This window comes from Pseudonaja textilis, chromosome 12, assembly GCF_049901715.1.
Source record: "Pseudonaja textilis isolate UNSWEBS1 chromosome 12, rPseTex1.2, whole genome shotgun sequence".
NCBI classification, from domain to species: Eukaryota; Metazoa; Chordata; class Lepidosauria; order Squamata; family Elapidae; genus Pseudonaja; species Pseudonaja textilis.
In genome coordinates, this window is record NC_142001.1 from 20,816,842 (window position 1) to 20,840,199 (window position 23,358).

A 23,358-nucleotide genomic window follows, 5' to 3' on the forward strand; every position below is an offset into this window, starting at 1 on the left:
CTCGGCTGGAGAAACCTAGGAATCCCCAGCTGACCCAAGAGAGGCCGAGAGGCAGAAGAGATGGGAGATCTCCCCTCGGGATCTGCCTTGGAGAAGGTGGGGAGGGTTGCCTCTCAGGGGTCTCCAAGGGGTGTTTTGGACCTGGCTTTGTGCCCGATGTGAGCCTGGGCTCCTTGTGAAGGACCCGGAAAGGCCCCTTGGGTGGAATGCCCAAGAGGAAGGACGGCCCCTCCCCCTCTGAATTCATGAGGAAGACTCGGGGCTTCCCACCCGCCTCCCCCTCCCCACTGCAGCTCCTTTGGCCCCCCCAGTAACTGGCCCCCCAGACCAGCCCGCAACCCAGCGCCTGGAGAGGGGGCTGTTGAGCTGCCGCCTGGAATGATAAAACGGACCAAATCTTTAAGACCAGTAAAGGCTCTCGGGGAGAAGCACGGAGGCGTTTCTTCTTGTTTTGCTCGTTCTCACGAAAAAGAGGCGCTCCCTTGGCCCGGATGGCGGCCTCGGGCATTCTGGGAGAGTGAAGGATGGGGAAGGAAAGAGGAGATTCCCCCTTGAGAAGACAAAAAGGGCGGGGCGGGGGGGGGGAAAAAACAGCTGAAATGGACAATGAAAAGGAAACTTGGAAGCCCAAATCTGAACAGATTTCTTTTATTAGCTGGCCAGCCAGCTCTCTGCACCAAGAATAAGCAGGTCCACTTCTAAGGGATTCCCTCTCTCTTTCTCTCTCTCCTTTATTTTAAAGTCATTTTTTTAGTCCTTAGGGCTGTGCAGATACAACCTGAACATGAACAAGAAAAGTCTGCCCCAAATCCGGACGGTTCATGAGGATGAGCAGCTCTGGAGAGAGAGGTTTTCAAAAAATTTCCCTCCAAGATAGCAAAAAATAATAATAAATTACATCCCAAACAAAATCCCCAGGAATAAATTATGCAAATAAAATGCCAGGTGCAACATCTGTCTCTCTCTCTCTCTCTCTCGCACACACACGCGTGTGCGTGTGTGCATCCGGAGTGTTGTGCAACGGTCCTTGTCTCATGGACACGCAGAAGGAAGACCCCCTGAATCAGGACAGGCTTCCTATCCAGCGCAGTGTGCAAAGGATCCCAGGCTGGGATGCTTGGGTGGCTCTGAAGATTCTCACGGGATCGCCAGAGTGGGTTCTTCCTCAGCCCTGCTAGGGAGGGCGCTCCGCCTTGCCAGAGGAGGGTTGGGGATTTGGGGGGGTGAGGGGCCTGGCGGGGCAGGGGTCCCAGCCCCCCCCCTGTAGAGGGTGGTCCTGAGATAGAAGGCTGCCCACCGCGCCCGCCATGACCTGGCCGGCCTTAGCAGCAGAGCCCCCCACCCCCCGTGTGGCTCTTTGGCAGGTGGTGCAGCCTTTGGCGTCCATTGAGCGGCATCCCTTCGGCTGCCTGGGTTTCGCGGGGCGTAACTGGGACCCTCAGCCTGCAGCAGAGCCCCTCCCTCTCTTTACTCCAGCTTGCGGATGTAGCCGTCCACGGTGGGGATCTCGACGTCCTGTTTCTTGACCGGGTCCACCATGTCCTTGTATCTCTCTCCCCGGTGACGCTCCAGGGACGGCCCCCAGTTGGGTTTGGGCTTGCAGCAGTAAACCAGCCTCTGGAAGGAGGAAGAGGAGGAGGAGGAGGAGGAGGAGGGGATTCCCGGGCTTGGTTTGTCTCCTGGGGGCTTTGAGGTCCTTCTGCCACCAGCCTCGCCCTCTGGCCTCCCTCCTCCCCGGCAACACTCACCTGCCACAGGTTGCCTTTGGCCTTGGCCACCTTGTAAAAGGCCACCACCGGGATCCAAATGAGGCAGAAAATGATCATGCACCAGCCGACGGCCGTCCCCCACTGCGGGTACTTTATCTTGCCGTACTTGGGGGGCATGAAAGTGATCAGGGACCAAATGAGGATGGCCTGTGGGGGGGGAAAGAAATGAGAGGTGAGAGGTCGCAGCTCTCCAGGTGCACTCCAATCACCCTCATCCTCAGCCAGCATCTCTTCCAGAAGACGCTCAGCTTCTGGTGGCCAAAAAAGCCTAAAGGAACCACAGTCAACTTCTGGCCTCTGGGATGTGGGAAGGAGCAGGTGATAATCCCGTTTATCAGAGCCTTAACACAAATCCTGCCGAAATTCAGAATTCAGATCTGAATGCCTTCCTTCCTTCCTTCCTTCCTTCCTTCTCTCCCTCCCTCCCTCCCTCCCTCGTCCCCTCCCTTCATTCTCCCTCCCTCCCTTTCTTTCTTCCATCCATCATCTTTCCTTTCCTTTCCTTTCTCCTTTCTTTTCTTTTTTCTTTCCTATCCTTTCCTTCCCCTTCCCTCCCTCCCTCCCTGTGGTCAAGCTGCTAGCTTATCTTTTGCCAAACTTGGCCAGCAATTATCTGCATATTTGTTGAACCTCACAAAGTCCGGAATTCTGGCTTCCAAAGAGCAAACACCCCCAGCAAAGAGGCCGTCTACCTGTGGCAGGCAGAATTTGGCCCATTGACTTTTTGTTCTCGACTAAAATCTGCTGAGAGTCAAAGACAAAACATTCCATGGACTTGGGTCGGGGTGTGTGTGTGTGTGTGTGAGAGAGAGGGGGGGGGGGGGGAGAGAGAGAGATCTAGCAGGGTCCAAGGTAGCTGTGAATTCTGCCTTGGAGGAGAGCCACACAGTGCTGGATCCTTTTAGGGGAAGGAACTACCCAGAAGGATTGATAACAATAGGCAGCGATGGTTCCCTCCTGCCCTCTGCTCCTTCCATCTTGCAAACCTTGGTTTTTTTTCCAAGCTTGCTGGTCGTGGCTGGTTTTATTTTGCTTGCAGAATGATTGGCATTCATAGAATGATGTGCTTAGGAGGAACAGGAGCTGCTGTTTTTGGAAGGCATGCAAATAATAGGCCTCCCAACCGAGAGGAGGCCTCTCCATGGGGCGTCTCTGGGCTCTCCTGGGCTTCCCTCCCTCCAAGCCCTTGAAATCTCTGGGCTACTTACCAACAGGAGACAAGGGGTGATGAAGAACCAGCAGGCTCTCCACCACAACCAGAAGAGGAAACTTTTCTTCCCAATCATCATCTCGATGTCTTCGATGAATCGGTTTCCCCCTGGACAAAACAGCCACATGGGGGGGAGAGTTAGTCCTGAGTCTTTGCAGCCGGGCAACTTCCTGGAGTTTTATCCTGTTGCCCCAAAGGAGTCGTGTCTCTTTAACAGTGGGGTCTGGGCTCAAAGATGCCCTACTTGGGACTGGCAAAACTCATTGGTTTCAGATCATCTTTCCCACATTGGACGACTCCAACTGTCCCGAGGGTCAACCACCAAATCTGCAGGACACCCGCCCCCCCTGAACTGAGTTTCGGGAAGGAAAGGGACCTTCCTTTTCACTTGCTGCCTGGTGTAAACATTGGATGTCCCCAACTTAATGTTCTTTTTCAATATAGCAAAGTACCAAAGCTCTACCAAATCTCTCCTCCCGCAAGGATGGCTGAGCCCGGATTGAAGCGTCTCGAAAGCTTTGCATTTGCGGTCAACCCGCAACTTAGTCCCGCTCATCAAGGAGAGTTTGGATGGGGTTGAAAGGCTGCTAAGAAGAGTCCAATTGGCTCTTGTGTTGGGGAGTCTTGGGAGAACTGGGGCGGTGAGAGGAGATCCCAGCAAATATTTACCATAAATCCAGCAAATTCCCAGCAGTTCCAGGATAGCTGCAAAGAGGATCCCCCAGCCTGCACAGAAATGGTCCACCAGGTTGACCCAGTAGATTCCTGCCTGTGGGAGAGAGGAGAAAGAAGTGATACGGTGTCCTTGTCCCCAATAAGTGACTCTCCACGTTTTCCCCATGGGGACTTCCGGCAGCCCAGCATAGGAAAGTGTGAGGAACGGCCCTTGTGCTGTCCAGACAGTATAGAGTTAATTGGGAATTGGGAGCTGTGCCCTTAAGGGAATGCCTCATGAGAAAGGTAGCTAATGCATCATGGGAAATGTAGTTCATGTCATGTGGTCACATCTGATTGGTCACTGAACTGACTGGTTGAGTTGGGGGAGTCTCCTTTACTCTTGCTTGGACCCCAGCATTGTGCTGGTGTCTTTGCCTTTGTTCCATCGTTATGGGATCAAGATAACTATATTTTCACACCATGAAGACGACTATGCAAAGTTTGGACGTTAGATGAATCTCAACATAACTGTGAGTTATAACTTTGAGGATGCCTGGTGTGATCCAATAAAGAGACTTTGTATGGAAGCCTTTGTAGCGTTTTAACGGCTTATTTTGCCTAAGACAAGACAGCCGTCCTTAAAGTCTTACCTGGGTCACACAGACGAGCCCGAGCAGAAACAGCAGCAGGCACAACCCCATCGTCACCACAACTCTCATTTTCTTCATCACAGCAGGGTAGATATCTTGGATGGTGGTAGTGATGGTTTCTGCAGAAGGAAGCGGGAGAGGAGAAGGAGAGTCATCCTCGCGCTGCTCTTCTGAGGCCAGCTCCATCCAGCTTCCCCTCCCTGAAACCTCCGTGTCTGGAGGATTGTTACTTGAGAAGGCCTTTTAGTTGTTGTTTTTTCTCAGCTTGCTTTTTCGTTTTTTCCCTTCCCTAACATATCATTCCGACTGAATTCAATCAATTCCATCAGAATAGGGCTGAAAGGAGCCTTGGAGGTCTTCTAGCCGAACCCCTGCTGAAGCAGGAAACTACACCATTTGAGACGAGTGGCCGTCCAGTCTCTTCCAAAGATGAAGCACCCATAACTTTTGTTCCACTGGTGCTCACCGTTAGGAAGTTTCTCCTTAATTCTAGGTTGCTTCTCTCCTTCATTATTCTCCATCCCTTGTTTCTTGCTTTTCTAGTGCTTTGGAAAATACGTTGACTCCCCCTACCTTCTTTGTGGCAGCCCCTCAAATAGTGGAAGGCTGCTATTGTGTCTCCCCTGGGCCTTCTTTTCTCTAGACTAGCCAAATCCTGCAACGGTTCTTCATCCGTTTTAGTCTCCAGGCCTTTAATCATCCTAGTTGCTCTTCTTTGCACTTTTTTTCCCAAAGTCTCAACATCTTTTTTGTAATGTGGTGACCAAATCTGGATGCAAGGTTCCAGGTGCGGCCTTACTAAGTTTTTATAAAGTGGTACTAATACTTCACGAATATATAATGCAATATATAATGATACATATAATAACAGCAGCCAGAATTGCCTTTGCTCAGAACTGGAAGCAAGGTGACACTCCCTTGGACTTAAGGGTAATAAGAAAGATCTTGGAGTACGCAGAGGTGGATAGGGGAACTATGGAGTTAAAAGGCAGAGAAGAAACGGAATACTATTAGATCTGGAATGTACGGTACCAGTGGTTAGAGAACAGACATAAAGTTGTTCCATGAAGAATATGTAGGAGATATAGTAAAGTGAGGAAGTGTTGCATATATATTTGTAAATATTGTTATGTTAAAAGTAGGAAAAAACTATATAATAGAACAGAACAGAATAGTAACGATTATGTCAATATGAACGAATACAGGCTATGAATGTAAATGTGGTGTTTTAATTTGAAATATGACTAATAAAAAAATGCTTTTGGGGAAAAAAATACTTCACGAATTTTGCAGAAGGAGATGGCCTTTTTTTTACCGGTGGTACTGGCTCCAAACAGCTAGCTTCTTTCTTTTCGCGTAAATGTTAGGAAATACGTAAATGCGACAGCTCAACCTATTAAGTGTTGCAAGACCCACTGAAGCTGGCTGGCAGGATATGTGATGCTCCGTCAGCAGGGCAAACAATACTTTTGACCAAGGCGAAGCATGACCACGTGGCCGGTCTTAACTCAGGGGTCGGCCATCTTAAACACTGAAGGAGCCACAAAGGTCCTAACTGGAAGCCCCGTGTTCAATTCTGGAGCTGGCCAGACTCTATGGTGGTTCCCCCATCATAGAGTCTCCTCCTAGCACGGCTTCCTTTTTCCTCTACCTGTCCTAACCAAAAGCCCTATCAATTGTGGAGCCAACCAGCAACAGGGAGCCACAGCAGAGGGAGGAAAGAGCCACCTGTGGCTCCAGAGCTGCGGGTTGCCGACTGCTGTCTTAAACTGATACTCACCTATGGTGGCAAACTGGGAATCGAGACCCAGAAGGAGAAGCATGAAGAAGAACAAGAAGGACCAGAGAGGAGCCACCGGGAGCTGGGACAGGGCTTCAGGGTAGGCCACGAAAGCCAGGTCAAATCCTGCCAGGAAGCAAAATCAAGGACACCATCAGGAAACGGTCCCTCTCGGCGAAGGAGAGGCCTGTGTGAACAGCCAGAAGCCAACCGGGGCCAATTACGGCAGCTTTCCTGCCAGGGTGGAGGTGTCCATCAGGGATGTTTGGGTTTAGTTCTCACCCTCCAGCCAGTTTGGTGAGCTTAGGAGAGCCCAACCCAGGCAAGAGACAGCTGGGTGGAGGTCACATTTAGTGAAATGATCTAAATGTTACATCAAACTCGAAGGGTAAAAAGAGTCATCTTGCATCACATCTGCCTGAATCCAGTTCTGGTTTCACCACCAGGACCAGAAACACAGAGTCCGATGGCAAACCCAAATACAGAGAAATACAGAACCAAATACAGAATAACAGAGTGGGAAGGGACCTTGGAGGTCTTCTAGTCCAACCCCCTGCTTAGGCAGGAAACCCTACAAACGTCTTCTTAAAAACTTCCAGTGTTGGAGCATTCACAACTTCTGGAGTCAAGTCGTTCCACTGATTAATTGTTCTACCTGTCGGTAAATTCCTTCTTAGTTCTAAGCTGCTTCTCCCCTTCGTTAGTTTCCGTCCATCTGAGCACACAATAGTGAGTTCTGACGTAAGGTGTTAAGAAAAGATTTCAGAGGCAACCCCACGATGGCTATGGAGCCCAGAGCGAATATTCCATCGGACTGACTAGACAAGTGGATTCAGATTTCTGAATATAATTTCAGCTGCAGCCGGAAGGGTCAACACTAACCAGAAGCTTCCAGATTTTCAACGTCAAAGGGAGTCCAGACGTTCGTTGGAAAAGTTTGGACTCCAGTTGGAGATTTTGAAAAATGTCTGCGCGCAGAATCCAAAACAAATCACCTTTTTTTTTTAAATGCACCTGAAAATGTGAGTGAGGCCAGAAGCTCACCACAGATCCGGCGGCCTACGGGGTTGAGCTCACCTGAGTCCACGACCTCGGAGACCTTCTTATTGGCCCTGAAAGCCATGTGGCCCAAGATAGAGAAGATGGCAAACCCGGCAAAGACGCTGGTGAGGCAGTTGGTCACGCAGACGAAAATGGCGTCTGCGTAGCAATTGTTATGGAATTTGTTGTAGGAGGAGAGGGCGACCAGCCCGCCCCAGGCGACGGAGAGGGAGAAGAAGATCTGCGTGGCTGCGTCTTTCCACACCTTGAAGAAAGAAAGAAAGAGGAAGGCATGTAGGAAGTCGCTCTTGCAATCCCACCGACTTCACCACGGATGTGTGTGCTGCATAAGCCCTTATAAATATTGCAATTCTTATTAGCCTGTGGTGGCACAGAGGTTAGATTGCAGTCTTGCAGGCTAACTCTGCCCACTGCCAGCAGTTCAATCCTGACTGGCTCAAGGTTAACTCAACCTTCCTTCCTTCCGAGGTCGGTAAAGCGAGGACCCAGATTGTTGTGGGGGGCAAGAGGCTGACTCTTAAACCGCTTAGAGAGGGCTGGTATATAAGTCTAAGTACTAAGTGCTATTAAGAATATGGATCTTAGTTTATTCTGATGGAGTTCTTTTCCTATTTGGTCGTAACGCTTAACCTCCACCATAAAGGCCTTAATTCTTACAGTAAGGTACTCAACTGGTACCTCTGTGATGGCAGGCAGATATCTATGGGGGGTTCTCGGCCAAAGCGTGAAAGTTGTCTTCCATTATTTTCGTATTTGTTTTGTTTTTCAATCTCCCAACCTAGCTTTCCTTTTGTCTCCCATCCAAGTATTACTCCAGCTCAAACCCACTTAGCTTGTCTGAGATTAACTACGTTCTGCCTCCTGGCAAGCCAGCCAGCCAGCTCTGTTTTTGTGAAATTAGAACCTAGGATGAAGGTTGAAGAATTTTGTTTGTCTGTCTTTGGTGGGACTATACACACACACACACACAGACACACACACACAAGTTCCAGTCCAGCTGCCCTCCATGGGCTGGGTGGTACCAACCTCTGCCTCGCCAAGTTTCGTGAAATTGGACTGGGTCCCGATGTAGTACTCAATGCCCTCGCGGGAACCTTCCAAGGTGGCACCTCGCACCAGCAGTATAATCAGGACAACATAAGGGAAGATAGCTGTGAAGTAGACAACCTGCATGGAGAAGCAACAGAGACTCAGAAAGAGGCCAGACCGAAGCTTTGGGAAGACCAGTGGAATATGGAATACTTTTTTAATTTTGTTTTTTGTTTTTAAGCAGCAACAAAGGAGTTCCCAAATTCAGATACAGGTCATAGGGGGGATTTGATCTTCACTGGATACTGAGGTGGCTCTGTCCTGGGGGACTGTTTACAGAGCTGAGTGGGGCTTTGATATGCAAGGAAGGTCTTGCAAATTGAAGCTTCCTCTCAGGAGTCACCCTGCCGGCTGTTTGTTCTCAGGTGCCCACAGAATTACCTCCCAAATTCTTGGCAGGGAGGACCCGAAAGTCACATCAAATTGCCCTGAACTTAACAACTTGCAGGCTCTTTCCTTAGTGGGCCTGCCCAACTGTGCCTCCAAGGTGACCAGAATGGGTAGGAAGTTGGCATCTCTCCTGGCCCTTTGGCAAATCCTTCATGCCCTTGGAATGCCATGGAACTGGTTCTTTGCTCCGAAACCAAACCCTCAGTTGCCCTACCGTAGCCATTAGCTCCCGTGGGTGCTCTCAGCTACCTTGGCACATGCTCTCTAAGGATCCCCGTCACCCCAACATCGAGGTTGAGGAAAGGAACCTGAAATACCCCCCTGTTCCAAATGAGGTTGCTGGCGAAATGAGAGCCCTACAGCACCACCAGTAGTCGGCCTTCCGAGGGCCATGAGGCTCGCCCGCAGTTACCTTCCCGGAAGACTTGATCCCTTTGAACAAGCTGACTGCCACGATCAGCCAGGAAAGGAGAAGGCAAAGCGCCAGATACCACACGACCTCCCCGGTCTCGCTTAAGTTCTCCGACCGCTGGAGGACTTTGTTGCTGCCGGAGGAAAAGGAGAGAAGGATGAGCCAGGGGAAGCAGCCTCAACCAGGATGGGTGAAACTTGGCTTGCTCTGTGGTTGGGGTGTGGTTGAGTTGGGGAGAAATGCTGGAGGAGGGATGGCATTCCAGATACTGCCCAACCACAATCGCCAGCATTCCTCAGCTCTGGCCACCTTGACTGGCATTCCTGGGAGCTGTGGTTTCCCATGCTGGCCTGAGACGCTTGCTCTTCAACCCAAGTCCTAGTTTCAGTCCGGGTTGCAATCCTGCTCAGCGTGTCTCAGTCTTCCCCACGTAGCCCACTGGGCTTTGTAGAATTAATTGCAGGCTCCCTTCTCCTGCCTTTAAGTGGCTGTGGGGCAGAGGGTGTTTCTGGAGGCCGAGAAACCTCTTTCCAAGTTGCACATCTACCCAGGAAGTTTTCCAAGGTCTCATGCTGTCTCTCTGCTTTTATGGCTCTCTATCATTCAGTTGTCATCAGAAAAAATAATAACTATATGACGGCCCGCAGCAATCATGATGCAACTAACACCTCTGTGGATAGCACTGTGTTTCCTTTGCTCATGTGTGCAAGGCTCACTTTGGGGGAGGTGAAGTAGATGCAGAGCCCTTGAGAAGGCAAAATGCCCCCTGAGCTGAATGCAACGGTGCTCACTCACTCACTCAGAAAAAGCCCCCCCCCCTCCACCATCCCCACTATTTGGGGGCAGGCAATTTGGCGACAGGCCTCTTCCCCTCCAGCTCCTACATGAATCTTACTACAACGACCCTGTTCTCACGAAGGACCAAGCCTGTCTGATGATTCAGTTCCATCTACCGTTGAAGGTCCAGGCTGGACAACTTCCAGACACGCTGATTAGATTCCCACCGTTCTCCCATGACGCGGCCAATGGCTGGAGCAAAGATCTCCAAACTTGACAGCTTGGACCATGGCTGGCATGGAAACTCGGGGCGCTGAAGTCCGCAAGCCTTACAGTTGCCACTTAGCCTTGCTCCGTCTAGACCAAAAGGCGGAGGGGCTCCCAAGGTTTCCTTGCGGAGATATCACCTTGAAACGGCCACCCAGCTAACCCAAGGCGAAGGCGACTCTGTGGGCCGCCCACAGCAACCTGAAACAAGGTTCAAGGGTGCATGTTTCACAGCCTCCCCTGGAGATGTGGGGGTGTCCAGCCCGCAAAGCTGGGCACGCAAAGTCGATGTGACTTGTGTGGCAGGTGGTTGGCGGAAGGCGCCCAGCTCAGCCGATCCACACTTACTTCCAGTACTGCTCGCTGGGAACCTGCGTCTCTGCAAACACCTGGGTGTTGTTGATGCAGGTGAGGTTCATGCTCCGCACTTCAGTGTAATTCATCTGGATGGTTGTGCCGCCCATCGTGACATTGCACAGCAACACTGAAAGAGGAGGAAGAAGAGTCACAAGGTGCCGAGAAAGGGCTTCGCAACAGGGGAAACAGTTGTGCCATAATTTAATTTATTTGCTAGCAAAGTTCCAGGTTTATAAGTTCATAGCGCGAGCCTTTTGCTTCAGGGTTTATTTTTTTCTCCTTTTTGGCCTCCATTTTTACTGTTGTGAACTGTTGAATGATGTGATAACACACACACACACCCCAATTTCAGCAAAGCAAAGAACTCTGAAGACCCCCTTTGGCCTGACTGACTGGACCAGTTGTTCCCGCGTCTGTTTTTTCTGCAACGCAGCTGGGCCTGGATCCGTGGGCGATAAAGCAGGCTTTGCGGGACGATACACCCCAGTACATTACAATTCCCTTTGAACGGCATTTTACCGCTTGATGCAGGCTTGTGACTGAAACTCCAAACGAAAGGCGTGGTGAAGACGGCTTTCGTACAAAGATGGGAAACAACGCAAGACAATAAGAAAAGATGGGAAAAAATACAAGGGACCAAGACGGGTGCAAAATATGCATTTCTCGCTCTTGGAGAAACCCTAGTTGGCGATGATCAAGACTGTGCTCATCTGCATAACCCCTCCTCCTCGTTTGCATGTCCCCACCCCAGATGCTGCCTCAAGCTCAGCTTGGAAATCTGGCCCTGTGTTTTTATTACAAAAGGAAATGAAAGCTTTTCAGATCTAACCTCTGCACTGCACTGGACACCTGCAGCTAAGGAGGCCATTTTGCACCAGAGGTGGGTATTCTGGAGAACTGGCCGTGGAAATGTTGAGTAGTTTGGAGAACTGGGAAACCCCACCTCTGACTGGAGATTTTGCAGTCTCCTTCCCCTGCCACGCCCACCAAGCCACGCCCACAGAAGTGGTAGTAAGAAAAAATTGAATCCCACCACTGCTTTGCACATAGGAGAATGGCAATGACTGTGTTTAGCGAGGAATTCTTCCCTTTCCCACCGACTTACCGATTGGCGTCTTGCTGCATTTCTGGTCTGCCCATTCTGGGTCGCATGTCGCCCAGGGCAGGACCCGTTGGAAGGAGGCGAACAAGTAATAGAGGCTGTATCCAATGATGACGTTGTAGTAGATGGTCACAAAGGTGGAGATGATGACCATGGTGATTCCCACGCCTGGTCAGGAAGAGAAAAGAGGCCATCAGGAGACGGGTCTCTGAGCTCCTAGGAGCCACCCTGCTGGAAATGCCAACCTAACTGCCCTCGTGGGAAAGCACTGCAAAGAGGGAGGCTGTTGTGGCCTGTTGGGTGGCTAGCGGAGCTGGCAGCAGAGTCGGGCAGTGAGGAGGTTGGGGAGGAGCATGGGTCAGTTCTGGAGGCTGAGAAAGGCTCGGACGAGGGCTCTGCGTCGGAGGCAGAGATGGGGCCAGGGCAGGCTGGCAGTTATCGCTGCCTTTGGAGTCAGACAGCAGTGAGGCAGAGGAGCAGCTGGAGCCGGTTCCCAGCCTGCGCATGCGCAGAGCTGCCAAAAGAAAAGAACCATTAGGAACTAAGAGTCAACGTGGGAGTAAATCCACAGGTGTACGGTGAATGGCCCCTCCTAAAGGGATTAAAAGAGGAGGAGCAAAAGGGGAGGGGGCTTTTGCAGGAAACAAATCGTTCGTTGCAGCAGTGTGAAGATCTGCCTGTGCATCTCAGAGTCCTTCCTTGTCAGCACTGTGTTTGGACGTATTTACTTGGCAGCTCTCCATGCTAGATGAGGTCTGTGCTCCTAATTACACCCTTGAAAGACTGTTTGCCAGGCCTTTGGCTGAATGTGAATTCAAAAAAATCACCTTTGCTTAATAAAAGGGGTTTTGCCGGGACAAAGAGTCGGCTTAGTGCTTTTGGGGGAAGCCGAGGTCAGAACCGTTAGCTCGAAGACCTGCAGACTTTGATAGACCCACCAAGGGTGGGGTACCCTCTGTTTGCTTTTCTGTCAGGATAACAGATCACCAGCCAGCCTGTGTTATAGCCAAAACAAATATTTTGTCCTGAATGTCAATATGGGATGCTTTCAGCATGACTTTTTCACACCGGCTATCAAGCTGATCGTTATCGTCAAGGGGGAAAACACAGCCGGGTTAAGACTGCAGGTACGTTCAGGAAATGTGAAAAAGCTGCTTCCTTGTTCTGCCTGAGATTTTATTTATTTTTTATATTGGGAAATCTATATTGCTGCCTCCTCGCCCAGGGTGACCCAAGGTGGCTTACATGAATAGGAAAACATTGTATGGGAAATTAAAACCCACAGCAAAACCTAGAAAGCAGCGTGGGAGACACTGTGCAATTCTTCAAAGTAAAAACAGGCAAAATAAGATAAACATCAGTTCACCGGGAACCTGCAGAAAAATCCCTGGTTATAGCAGAACCACCCAGCCCAGGTCCCACGCCTCGGAAAACGTTTGCCTTGGCCACCCCGTGCCACGCTGGCCTGGCGTTGGGGAAGCAAGCTTTGTCTTCAGCTGGACCCAAACCAGTCTTCTCCTGGCCCGCCTGAGACATCTTCCAACTTTTGTGAAGGACCCCAATCAGGGAACTGCCAAACAAGCCAGGAGTAAACAGCCCAACCAAAGAACCACCGCAGGACAAGCCACTAGAATAAAAATGGAGAGCAAACTCCACTCCTTACTAGCACTGATGATGTTCCCTAGTTGGGTCACGAAACATCTGCAGGAAAACCACCGAGCTCAGAGAGCACCCAGGAGCCCACAGTCTTCCTCCTCCTCCTCCTCCCCCCCGCCCCGAACTCCTTCCCTTCTAGCCCTGATGATGTTCCCTAGTTGGGTCATGAAACCCAACTAGGGAAACCACCAGGGTCAGAGAGCCCCGAGGATCCCACAGGGTCGTGAGAGTCCCACTCAAGCATTGCAAAAACGAAACCAAAAAGCTTTTCCCAGGACTCCATCCCGGAATCTCCCAGGATGAAGGACAAAACTGACCTTGGAAAAGAGGGAGAATTCTCCAAACAGACACGGGTCCCAAGCTGGCAAACTGTCCCAGGGAGCACTCCATGAAGAAGAGAGGGAGGCCGGCTAGGGCCAGCATGATGGCGTAGGGGATCAGGAAGGCTCCTGAAAGAGAAGAGCCTCATCAGAACCAGTGAGCATGGGCAGGTGCCACGACCCAATCCGACACCTCTGCCCAGGGTACCAGCCTGTGGAAGGAAAATACAGCTCCTAATTGTGATGGGCAGAGATCCCCAAACAGCCCAACATTTGGGGAGACCAACATTTGGGGTTTGGCCAATGGCTTGCAGCTGCCTACAGCGAAGAAGGGGTGGCTGCATCGCAGGCAGGACTCTGCTCCTCCTGCAGATCAGCTGAAGCTTGATTGGGTGCCAATGCCAGGAAGGGTGGTGGATTTGCTTCCCATCACAGGGACTGTCCCCGGCTTCCTTCACACACTTGGCGCATTGCATAACGCTGCTCTTGAGAGAAAAGAGATGAGTGTGCCCCGTGAGTCACACTAGCCGTGCCTTGTTCCCAAGCCATTATAGTCCTCTGGGTGTGTACGATTTGGCTTTACAGTTGCTCCTTTTGTTTTCTTCCACCTTTCGAATCAAGAAGGGCGCAGGGAAGCCAACGAACGGAGGGAGAAAAGGGAGGGCAGCCCTAAAACCTCCCGGCTGAACCCAGGGTCCCTCACCCCAAAGTCTTTGGCTGATGGCTCAGCCTCAGTGGGAGAGGAGGACAACTCGGCTCTCGGTGGGAAGGGTCACCTCTGGTGGGTTGAGGCCCCTCTGGAAAAGGGAGTGTGGAACCCAAACTCAAGCCCTCTATCGGCACCAAGCCTTCTTCGCTGCACTGAAAGTGTCCGGGCACATCTGGACACCCAGAAGCGGCCAATGCAAAGTTTCCAAACAGCTGAGGATGCCAGAATATCTCCTCCATGTTCTGCCTCTTGGTGTACACCCAACAGGTGCGTTCATCTCCTGACCCAACACTCAGAAAAGGGGGAAGAGGATAGTAGGGTGAGAGGAGGGGTGGAAGAATGACCCCAAGGGCACAGCGTGGAGCCTGGCAAAGCCTCAGCCCTGGAAGCACAAACCAAGGGGCCCCCCACCCTTCCACTCCCACCCCCACGCCTATTAAGACGCCCGTGGACTGGCTGGAGTTTTCTAGAGCTACTCCATTGCTACTAACAGGCGGAAGGACCTCTATAAAACCGGGGGGGTGGGGGTGGGGAGATGAGCCTTGCAAAGAAGCCCATGATCTGAAGAGGCCACAAGAGTTACACAAGGGTTAAGAGCCGTCTCTCGGGTGCACTTGAGGTGTAAGGCTGGGACCTCCAACCCTGACAACTTCAAGACTTGTGCTGGCTGGGGAATTCTGGGAGTTGAAGTCCCCTGGTCTTAAAGTTGCCAAGGTTGGAGGTCCCTGATGGAAGGGACAGGTGGGAGTTAGGTGGGCTGTGTCTGCTCACCTGGGGGAAGAAGAAGTCATGCCAGCCAGGTGAGCAGCTCCCGAAAGACATCCTTGGATCAGGGTGTCTGATGGGGAGGCTGTGAGTTCGATCCTAGTTAGAGGCTAATATTTGGAACAGACTCTCCTGCTCAAGCAGGGAGTTGGACTAGATGACCTCCAAGGACCCTTCCAGCTCTGTTATTATTATATGCCTCTGTGTGTTGAGGGGCGGGGTTAGAGCAGCCCCTTACCTCCTCCATTCTGATAGGTCAGGTACGGGAACCGCCACACGTTGCCCAGGCCCACCGCGTAGCCCACCATGGACAGCAGGTAGTCCGTCTTGCTGGACCAGTTGCCCCGCTCGGTGTTCTCATCCTGCGAGTCGGCGATCTTCTCCGTGGACAAAGTGAATTCCTTCCGAAGGAGGAGAAGAAAGAGAAAAGTCAGCCCAGAGTTTCCTTCCTGCCCTTCGGCCCCCTCCGGAGCGTCCCGGGGAGTCTTCCCCCCCTACTCTGCGCAGGGATCCTGCCGGCAGGGGAGGAGAGCTGGCAGGTGCCCGCGGGGTTGGCCGGGGGCCCTGGAGGTTTTGATGACTTTCGGAACCTGAGCCCCCTGAACACCCCCCCCCTCCAAGCTGGGCCCCCCTTTCGCCCCTGCCTGGACGCGCCCACGGGAGCTGCACCCAACAAGGGACGCCAGATCGATGGCCTCCCGGGCGGGGGTCGCGCGAAGGGGCTTCCCTGCCGGAGGAACCTGTGCGCCCCAACCCGGGGCGGGGGGAGCGGGGTGGGGGGGACGCAGCGCGTGGCTCTTCCTGAGCTCCGGCTGCTTCCCTGGGATGCTCAGGATCGCCAAGCGCCGCGCCGAGGTCCCTCCTGCTCAGCGCCCGCCTGGCTGCTCTGGCGCCCCCGGGGCTCTTCCCTTCGCCGAGGATGCCGCGCGCTCGGCTTGCGCCCGGTCCCCGAGGGACCCCGGCAGGTCTCCCTCCTGCTCTGGGCCCGTCTCTGCCGCCAGGGACCCCCGGGCGGGGTGGACAGCTGGGAGCAGACAATCCCCGCGCCTCCTTCCTCTCCCCCCCCTCCTCCTCCTCCTCTTCCTCGCCCGCTCACCTTCTGGCCGCAGCGCAGACAACCGGGCAACCGGAGCCAACCCATCGCGTTCCTTTCTGGGCTGCCGTCGCCCGGTGGGAGCCTTTATAGCGCCCGGCGAGCTCGTCCCGTCCAGCCCCTCGCCCCTCCTCCCCGCCTTCCCCGGGACCGGCCAGGTGGAGCCGAGGGGGCGGGGAGAGGGGAGGGGCGGCAGGTGCGGAGCAGAGCCAGCGCGGCGGAGGTTTCTGCTCCGCGTGGGGGGGGGCGGCGGCTGGCTCCGAGTCCCTCCCCCCCCCCCACCTCCCGAGCTTGTCCGGGCTCTCGTGGGATCCGTCCCGCTTGCCCGCCTGTCCTCCTCCCACGATGCCCGGATCCCGCCCGCCAGGCAGCCGAGCCGGGCGGCAGCATCTTCCCCTGGCAGAGCGCGCCCTCCCTCTTCGGGCCTTGGACTCTCTCTGGGGAGGGGCTCCTAGCCCCTCCCCAGCTGCCTTTCACACGACGCCTCCCAATGCGCCTCCAAAGCAAAGAACCCCCGGACGCAGCTCCGTTGGTTGCCGGGGGAGAGGAGGAGGGGGCGTTATGGCCGGGTGCCAGTTCCCCAAATAAAAATGCAAATCACCCCTCCCCTCCCCCGCCCCTCACACTCAGCTGACCTGCTTCCTCCCTTCGAAGCCTGACACAAGAGCCTCATGCCGCCGCCCCGTTGCTTCATCGCCCTCCGGACCTTCCCTTTGCCAGGGGTTCAGCAGGGGAAGGCCCTGCCTGCCTGGGGCAAGAGGTTGCAGCCCCGGGCGGCTCCCTCTCGTGACGGCTGCTCAGAGGAAACGTGGCGGGCAGAGGCAGCGGAAGCACCCACAAGTGTGGTGTAGCTAGGTGCCAACGGCCCTTCTGCCCCCAGAAGAAGGCAGGAGAATCGGCTTCCGTGCCGGGCACCAAAGATCCCTGCAGCCGGGGCAGAAAAGAGTTTTTTTTCCCCTTTGCCACCCACTTCTGGGTTGCCCGGTTCTCCTTGCCAGGCTGGCAATCCAGGGTAGAGACAAGGGGGCACCATTGTGCGCGGGACGACAAGGTGGTGCTGGAAGTCCTTTGCCGCAAGAGGCAGCTGGATGATCCGCCGAGTTGGCCTTGGAAGTGGCCTTGTTCAGTGGAGAGTTTGTAGTTACATTTCTGAACCGAATCCTTTCAAACAAGCTGTGAATTCCCAACGTTCTTTTTTTTTTAAATGTATAAGAACATGAAATGCAGACGTCTACTAGGAAGACACCTGAATGCCCAGTTTTGGGGAGGATTCATGTTTTCCCACCTTGGAAAGAAAATCATGAGATGCATTTCAAACGGAGAAGTGTGAACGGTAGAAGAGATCAGATTGGCTGCTTAAAAGTCCTTTCTGGATGTGTCGGTTGTGCTCCAACAAACTCGCATATCTGAGTGGGGTGTGCAAAGGGGGAGAACTTGGGAGATCTTCCTCCACCTTCTATCCCACTGTGGGTATCTCAGGGCTTCAGGGAGGCCCCATCCTAGAACTTTGCTCCCAAGTTTCAAGCAAGTGGAAATGGGAATGTATAGTCCGTAACCCCGGCCTCTAAGATTTAACGGCCCCTGAAAAATCCTCCCCAAATCCAACTGCGTCCGTCCTTCGTTCTTCTCAGTTGGTTTCCACCCAAGAGAAACATGGAGGAAAGTCATAGAAGTCATAGAATTTCATGGAGGTGCCACAGAAGAGTTTGAATTCGTCTCCTAAGTGTCCAGCATGGTCACCACTGCAGTTTGGCCAAAGGAGTGCAGTCCAAGGACTGTCGAAGGGCAAAAGGCTGGTTCTTGAGCTGGGCTCTTAACTTGGCCAGGGGGCAGAAGGCAAATGTTCTTAAATTGGACCCAACCTTGGCCATCTTAGACCCGCAAATCAAAACCAGCTCCTGGGCTTTGAAGAGCCAAAGTCTGTTTTGTATTTAAGCTTTTCATTTGGATGGCTTAAAAGGCTCATCCTGGATCAGAGGTGGGTGTTTACCTGGCTTCCCAGGTGGTGCCAAACACATTTTCCTGCAGAGTGAGGCACCTTCTGTACTTACTGGGATTAAAAGGTGTGCTGTCATGTTGTGCAGCTGCAGCTGTTTGTGACTATGGTGTTCTCCTGGGTTGTGTTTTTAGCACAAGAACCAAAAATGAGGGAGGGAAAGAAAGGAGAAAAAACACCACGCAAAGGGCTGATTTTTAGGGAAGGACGGGGCGGGGGAGGGGATTTCAACCCTGTAATTATTTAATTGTTCCGCTTGGTGGGCTGCTCCAGCTGAGAAGCAAACCTCTTTTAAAGCAACCACAGTCTGAAAATTATTCCCCACAGTTAATTTAATTAGTTCATCTAGCAAGCCAATATCCAAAATTTCCAAAGTCACCAAATAATCCCAGAACGGTTTCTTCCTACTTCTTTCTTTATTTCAAAGTTCAGTGCTCCGCTTTCACTTTCCAGGGGCTCTATCTTATGGTAGCAAGATTTCACCTGCTTTGTATCCTTCAAACGTTCACAATTAATTCCTTTTACTACCAGGTGGCCCTCTCTGCTATGTCCAAGTTCCACCCTTTTTCTTCCACTTTTTTCCCCCTTTGATGGCTTTTAAGTTTCAAAGTTCTTCATTTTTTGACACATTCAAGTTCAGCTTTAGGCTTGCCTATTTAGTGTCAAAATGATTTTAAGCAAATATCTTCTTCAGGCTTCTCTTTCAAAGTTCAAAGCCACTTTCAGCTGTCGAATTCCCCCTCCCCCCTTTTTTTCCTTCTCTGCCGCCGCTTTAAAAATCTTTCTTAAAAGTTCTTAATTATTTTAATTCCAGGGTACCTTGTATTTAAATATTGTTACCGCTCAGCTCGGTCACTCAAGCTGTCCTCCTCTTCTACGTTCCTGCACATTCTTCCTCTTCAGGGTGGCCATCTTGACCGCCGCTACAGCCATCTTTGGAGAGGAGTAAGTGCCAAGCCAAGGAGGGGATCTGCAGCTCCTCTCAACTCAGCTGGTGGTCTCCCCCTTCTTCACCACCTCTACGGGGTGGCCTTGGCCTCAAATCGGGTAGATCGGGGCCCTCTGACGGAAAGCACAAACGGAAACCACGGACGATCGCAGAATTTGGTCCATCACCGAGGAAGTCTAACGGAAGGGATCCCTTCAGCTCACTTTCTGATGACTTCAGGGGCACAGCCAGGTTGTGGCCTTGGCAGCTGGAAAGACGTGGCCTGCAGTTGCCTTAATCCAGGTTATATTTTAGATTTGCTAGTCCCGGCCTGCAGTTTGGAGATTGTCACAAGCTTCCAGCTCAGTTTGGAACAGGTTCCGCAAACTTTGGTGTTCCTTGATCAGGCCTGGTGGACCAAGAAAGCCCACCGGATCTATTTGTCTGCAAGGCAGGAGTTAGGGGTAGAATGGAAGTTACTTTCTCTCACTTTCTTAAGCTGTTTTCAATCCAACAGAGAGATTAGAAGTTTCATAAGATGCGCCTTTATTTAAACACAGTTGTATCAACGAACTGAATTCGTGATTAAAAATACAAATCTTCCTGCTTTGAAGTAAGACCATGGAATCCGTGAGGTTTATTCCAGGTAAACTTCATGTTTTGTTTTTTTATCAGTTAAACATTCTTCTCTTGACTTTTATCAGTTTGCTAATGCCTTAGTGACGGGCTGGGCTACCAGGAACTTACCTGAATTTAGCTTTTCTAGCAACCAACCTTTTATCGCATTTCATGAAGGAAGCAAGGTTTTAGGCGAGAGCACACAACCCTTACTATCTTTGTATCAAATTAACTTGAAAAGTGAGTATACGTTGTAGTAATATTTGGCTTAGATTAGTCTTGGTGATGGTTGAATGGGTGGGACTTATTGCAAAATGATATGTTTGATCTAGATTTTTTTTTTATCCTACTATTATTATATTTACAAATAACTCGAGGTGGCAAGCGTAACCAATTTCCTCCTTCCTTTTTCTAGTTTTCCTACAGCCACCCAACTGATGTGTCATTCTAGTTTTTAATTCCATCTGTACCATCTGTGAAAAGTTCTCAAGATTGGAAGAATTTGAAGCAGCGGAAGAGAAATCACAAATCTTCAGTGCTGGGAATGTTTCCGCACCTGCAGTCTGGAAGTACTGACTTCCCAGTTGGGGATCATTCAGCCAAACTCCAGAGTGGACTCCGTGAAGCCTCAGAAAAGGTTCTGATTATCCCCCAAACGTTTGTGTGATTCGGTAGTTCAAGTGAAAAATGTTATCGCAGAGATGTTTTCTGGAAAACGGGAAGGAAGACGAGCAGAGATCCTGCACTCTCCACCAATGGCATGATCTTGTGTTCAGAAAACAGAAAGGGAGGATGAGATGTCCAAGAAACTTCTGAGGACATTGGAACTAGCTTTAGTTCTCCTTGCCTGAACTTTTGTCAGCCCAGAATTATCTCACTTTCTCCTGTTTGCCTTGATCTTCCATCCCTAAGACCAGGGGTCCCCAAACTTGGCAACTTGGAGACTTGTGGACTTCAACTATGCTGGCTGGAGAATTCTGGGAGTTGAAGTCTTCAAGTTGCCAAGTTTGGAGAGCTCTGCCTTTCAGGGAAGGTTTCCATCCCTTCAGCTTCAAGATGACCAAGAATGAGATCTTCTGGGATGAATTCACCCTGTGAACAACGGCGTTCCTGGAGGTTCTTCCTGGAGTTTAGCCAATGTGGCCTCACAAAGGAATCATCGCTGTAGCTTCCTATCAGAATGTTGCCCACAGTGAACCAAGGAGGTGAATTTGAAAAGGCGGGTTGGGCCAACTGCCCCGCCTCGAAACAGGGAAAGAAAGTTCACCTGAGCAATGATGTAAGGAGAGAATCAAATACTCGATGTCAAGAGGAACTCTTCCCCTTCTGAGCCCCGTCAGGAGGTTGGGATAGCGAGAACTTCCAGGATAAGGTGAGGTTGAAGCCAAAGCCCAGGTCATTCCAGGAAGGCTGTGCCGTGACTGAGCCTTTCACATCTCCTTTGCCCAAGGTTTGAACAGATTCCACGGACCTTAAGAAGATGAAGGCTGCAAAGAAAACCCAGGTTGCATCCTTATACAGCTAGTCCTTGAACCATTCATGTAGCAACTGTCCAAAGTTACAGTGGCACTGGAAAAAAAAAAACAGAGTTTATGATCAGCCTTCCACTTATTCCTTGTCTGCCCGTGACAGATCCTTATAATCAGGGCATCCTTTTCTTCACCTGCTCATGTGGACTGCCAGCTCTTCTGCCCAGAAGTGGCATCAATGAATGAAGCCAACAACTTCCTATCAAAGGTGGCAGTTGATAGCAGGGAGAGCATCTATTCTAAAAGAAGAATTTCCTGATGTATGAAATATGTATTTCCTGATGCTGAAATACGGTAATATTTCCATTTTAAGCATGAGGCATTCGTTTTTAAAAAATTCCATCTGGTCTCTTGCACATAAAGCAATTTATCTTCCACGAGACGTGGGACTTCATTTCTGGTTTAACTTGCACTTGACTATGTATTGCAGTTAATCAGGACAATGAGAGGGTTAACAATACTTTTTTCCATTGTTTCTGCATAAAACAATAACCCAAAGGGCCACAACTTTATAAAAAGAAGCATCAAACCATCAGGAAGTGGGCATTCTCCTTGTAAGGTTTGGGCAAACAAGACAGTCCCCCCCACCACCTCACTTGGTCCAAAGGGCAAGGAGAGGCCAGGGAGGAGCCTCCTTCTGGAGGGGATGTTTTCACACCACAACTTCTGCCAAGAAAGTATCTCTCTTGCTGAGCTCCACATGCTCCGCCAAGGCAAAGGGGCTTCCTTGGGAGGCTTATTATCTCAGGGGAGGATGCAGATGTTGAGATCACCTTGTTTCATCCTGGGGACTTGGTCTTCCTTTCCTTTCCCAACAAGGTGCCCCATTAGACTTTCACTTGGCTTCCTTGCGTCTGGCATGCTGAGACCACTTCTTGGTCCTGGTGGAGTTTCTACAAGAGGAGTCTCCAACCTTGGCAACTGTGGGCTCCTTCAACCCACAGAACTCCTCCTTCTGGCTTGGGGAAGTTTCAGGCTTTGACTGGCACAGATCCAGGGAAGGTGGAACCGTTTCCCCATTCCAGAGACTTTTAACCATCTCTGTTTCCTCCAGTCTCGATTTCAACCAGCTTTGTTTCTAACAAGGCCCGTCTCACAAGCAGAAACTCGGCAACCATGACGGCCCTTTTGTGTGCCACGCTCACAATTCATCCGTGGAATGAGAACCCACGATATCTCTTCCAGCCACACTGGCTGCAGAGGAGGGAAGGCCAAGACCAAGGTCAGAGGGGGGAGCCTCAGAAAATGCCCCCTTCCCAAAAGACATTGGGCCCAGCGAGCAAGTCCTTGCTCAAAGCAGCAGCTTACGAGTCCCCGAGTTGATTCCTTCCTGCGCTCGAGATCTTTCCAGCTATCCCGAGAGACAGGAACCTCGGCATTCCAGAGCCTTTGAGTGACAGAGGGCTCCATCTTCAGCCAGGCTCCCTGAGACAGGGGGAATCCGTGGAGGGTTGGCCTGCAATCCGTGCATCGCCTGGTCTTGAAATTCTTCCAGCTTCCCCCTCGCGCACACACCACACCCACCCACACCATCTTTTGATTGGTGCAGTTCCGGGAATTGTTCCTGTGTTGAGGATACAACCTTTTGTTTTCAATCGTCTTCAACTCAACGGCCTGGCATTGTAATCATCTTAGCGTGCAAACCTGCCCGGCCGAAGCCATGCAAGGGTGGTAGAAACCCAGGTAGAAGACAATAGATTATTTATCCTGCCACATTATCTGCTGACGAAAGATGAGAAGATGAATGGTTATAGTTTCCTGCACAGTGCAGCGGCTTGGCATTCAGGCACTTGGCTGGCTTCCACTGAGCTTCAGTATTTGCTCTTTTTCGTATCCTTACGGATTAACTCTTCTGCAGAAGTTTGCTCGGTTGATGTGTCAGCAAAGCATATATAAAAACATTTCATCTGTGGCAGCTTAGCTGCAAAGAAAATCCCAGCGCAGCCCTTGGCGTGAGACCGTAATAGCTGAGGCTCTCTCCAAAGAAGAGTGGCTTTAATGGGCTGCCTACCAGACTGGATCTCCTGATTATCTGATGCCCTGCTAGGTTGTTAGTCGAGTCACTTCTCTTCTCTTTCTTTTAGCTCTTTGTTGCCAGGAGCTCCAGCTTTCTGTCCAGTTGAGTAGAGTCAATAGTTGGAAGACCTCAAGACCCAACCAGCACCACCTGGAGAGAGCAAGGGGCTTCGGAACGGCATAAGACGTCTGAATGGGGAAGAGAA

General features: G+C 51.4%; 1 protein-coding gene across 1 annotated transcript; it reads right to left on the reverse strand.

Annotated features, from left to right (window-relative positions):
• Window positions 1-632: 632 nt before the first annotated feature.
• On the reverse strand, window positions 633-16,338 carry SLC6A14 (solute carrier family 6 member 14). The gene is made up of 14 exons (XM_026716638.2): window positions 16,069-16,338; window positions 15,211-15,373; window positions 13,496-13,627; window positions 11,526-11,690; window positions 10,412-10,547; window positions 9,020-9,152; window positions 8,155-8,295; window positions 7,144-7,372; window positions 6,067-6,192; window positions 4,287-4,405; window positions 3,649-3,748; window positions 2,978-3,087; window positions 1,749-1,916; window positions 633-1,617 (listed from the first exon to the last, which is right to left on the reverse strand). Exons 1-14 carry the CDS (start codon window positions 16,111-16,113, stop codon window positions 1,468-1,470), a joined length of 1,917 nt encoding a protein of 638 aa, XP_026572423.2. The 5' UTR covers window positions 16,114-16,338; the 3' UTR covers window positions 633-1,467.
• Window positions 16,339-23,358: the final 7,020 nt, after the last annotated feature.

Bases quoted from the DNA above. Each gene is read 5' to 3' on its own strand.
- SLC6A14 (XM_026716638.2), bottom strand. From the start codon at position 16,113: ATGGGTTGGCTCCGGTTGCCCGGTTGTCTGCGCTGCGGCCAGAAG. The intron at 15,374-16,068 runs GTGAGCGGGCGA...CTCCTTCGGAAG, and splicing joins GTCTGCGCTGCGGCCAGAAG to GAATTCACTTTGTCCACGGA. The intron at 6,193-7,143 runs GTGAGCTCAACC...GCTTCCTGGCAG, and splicing joins CTCCGAGGTCGTGGACTCAG to GATTTGACCTGGCTTTCGTG.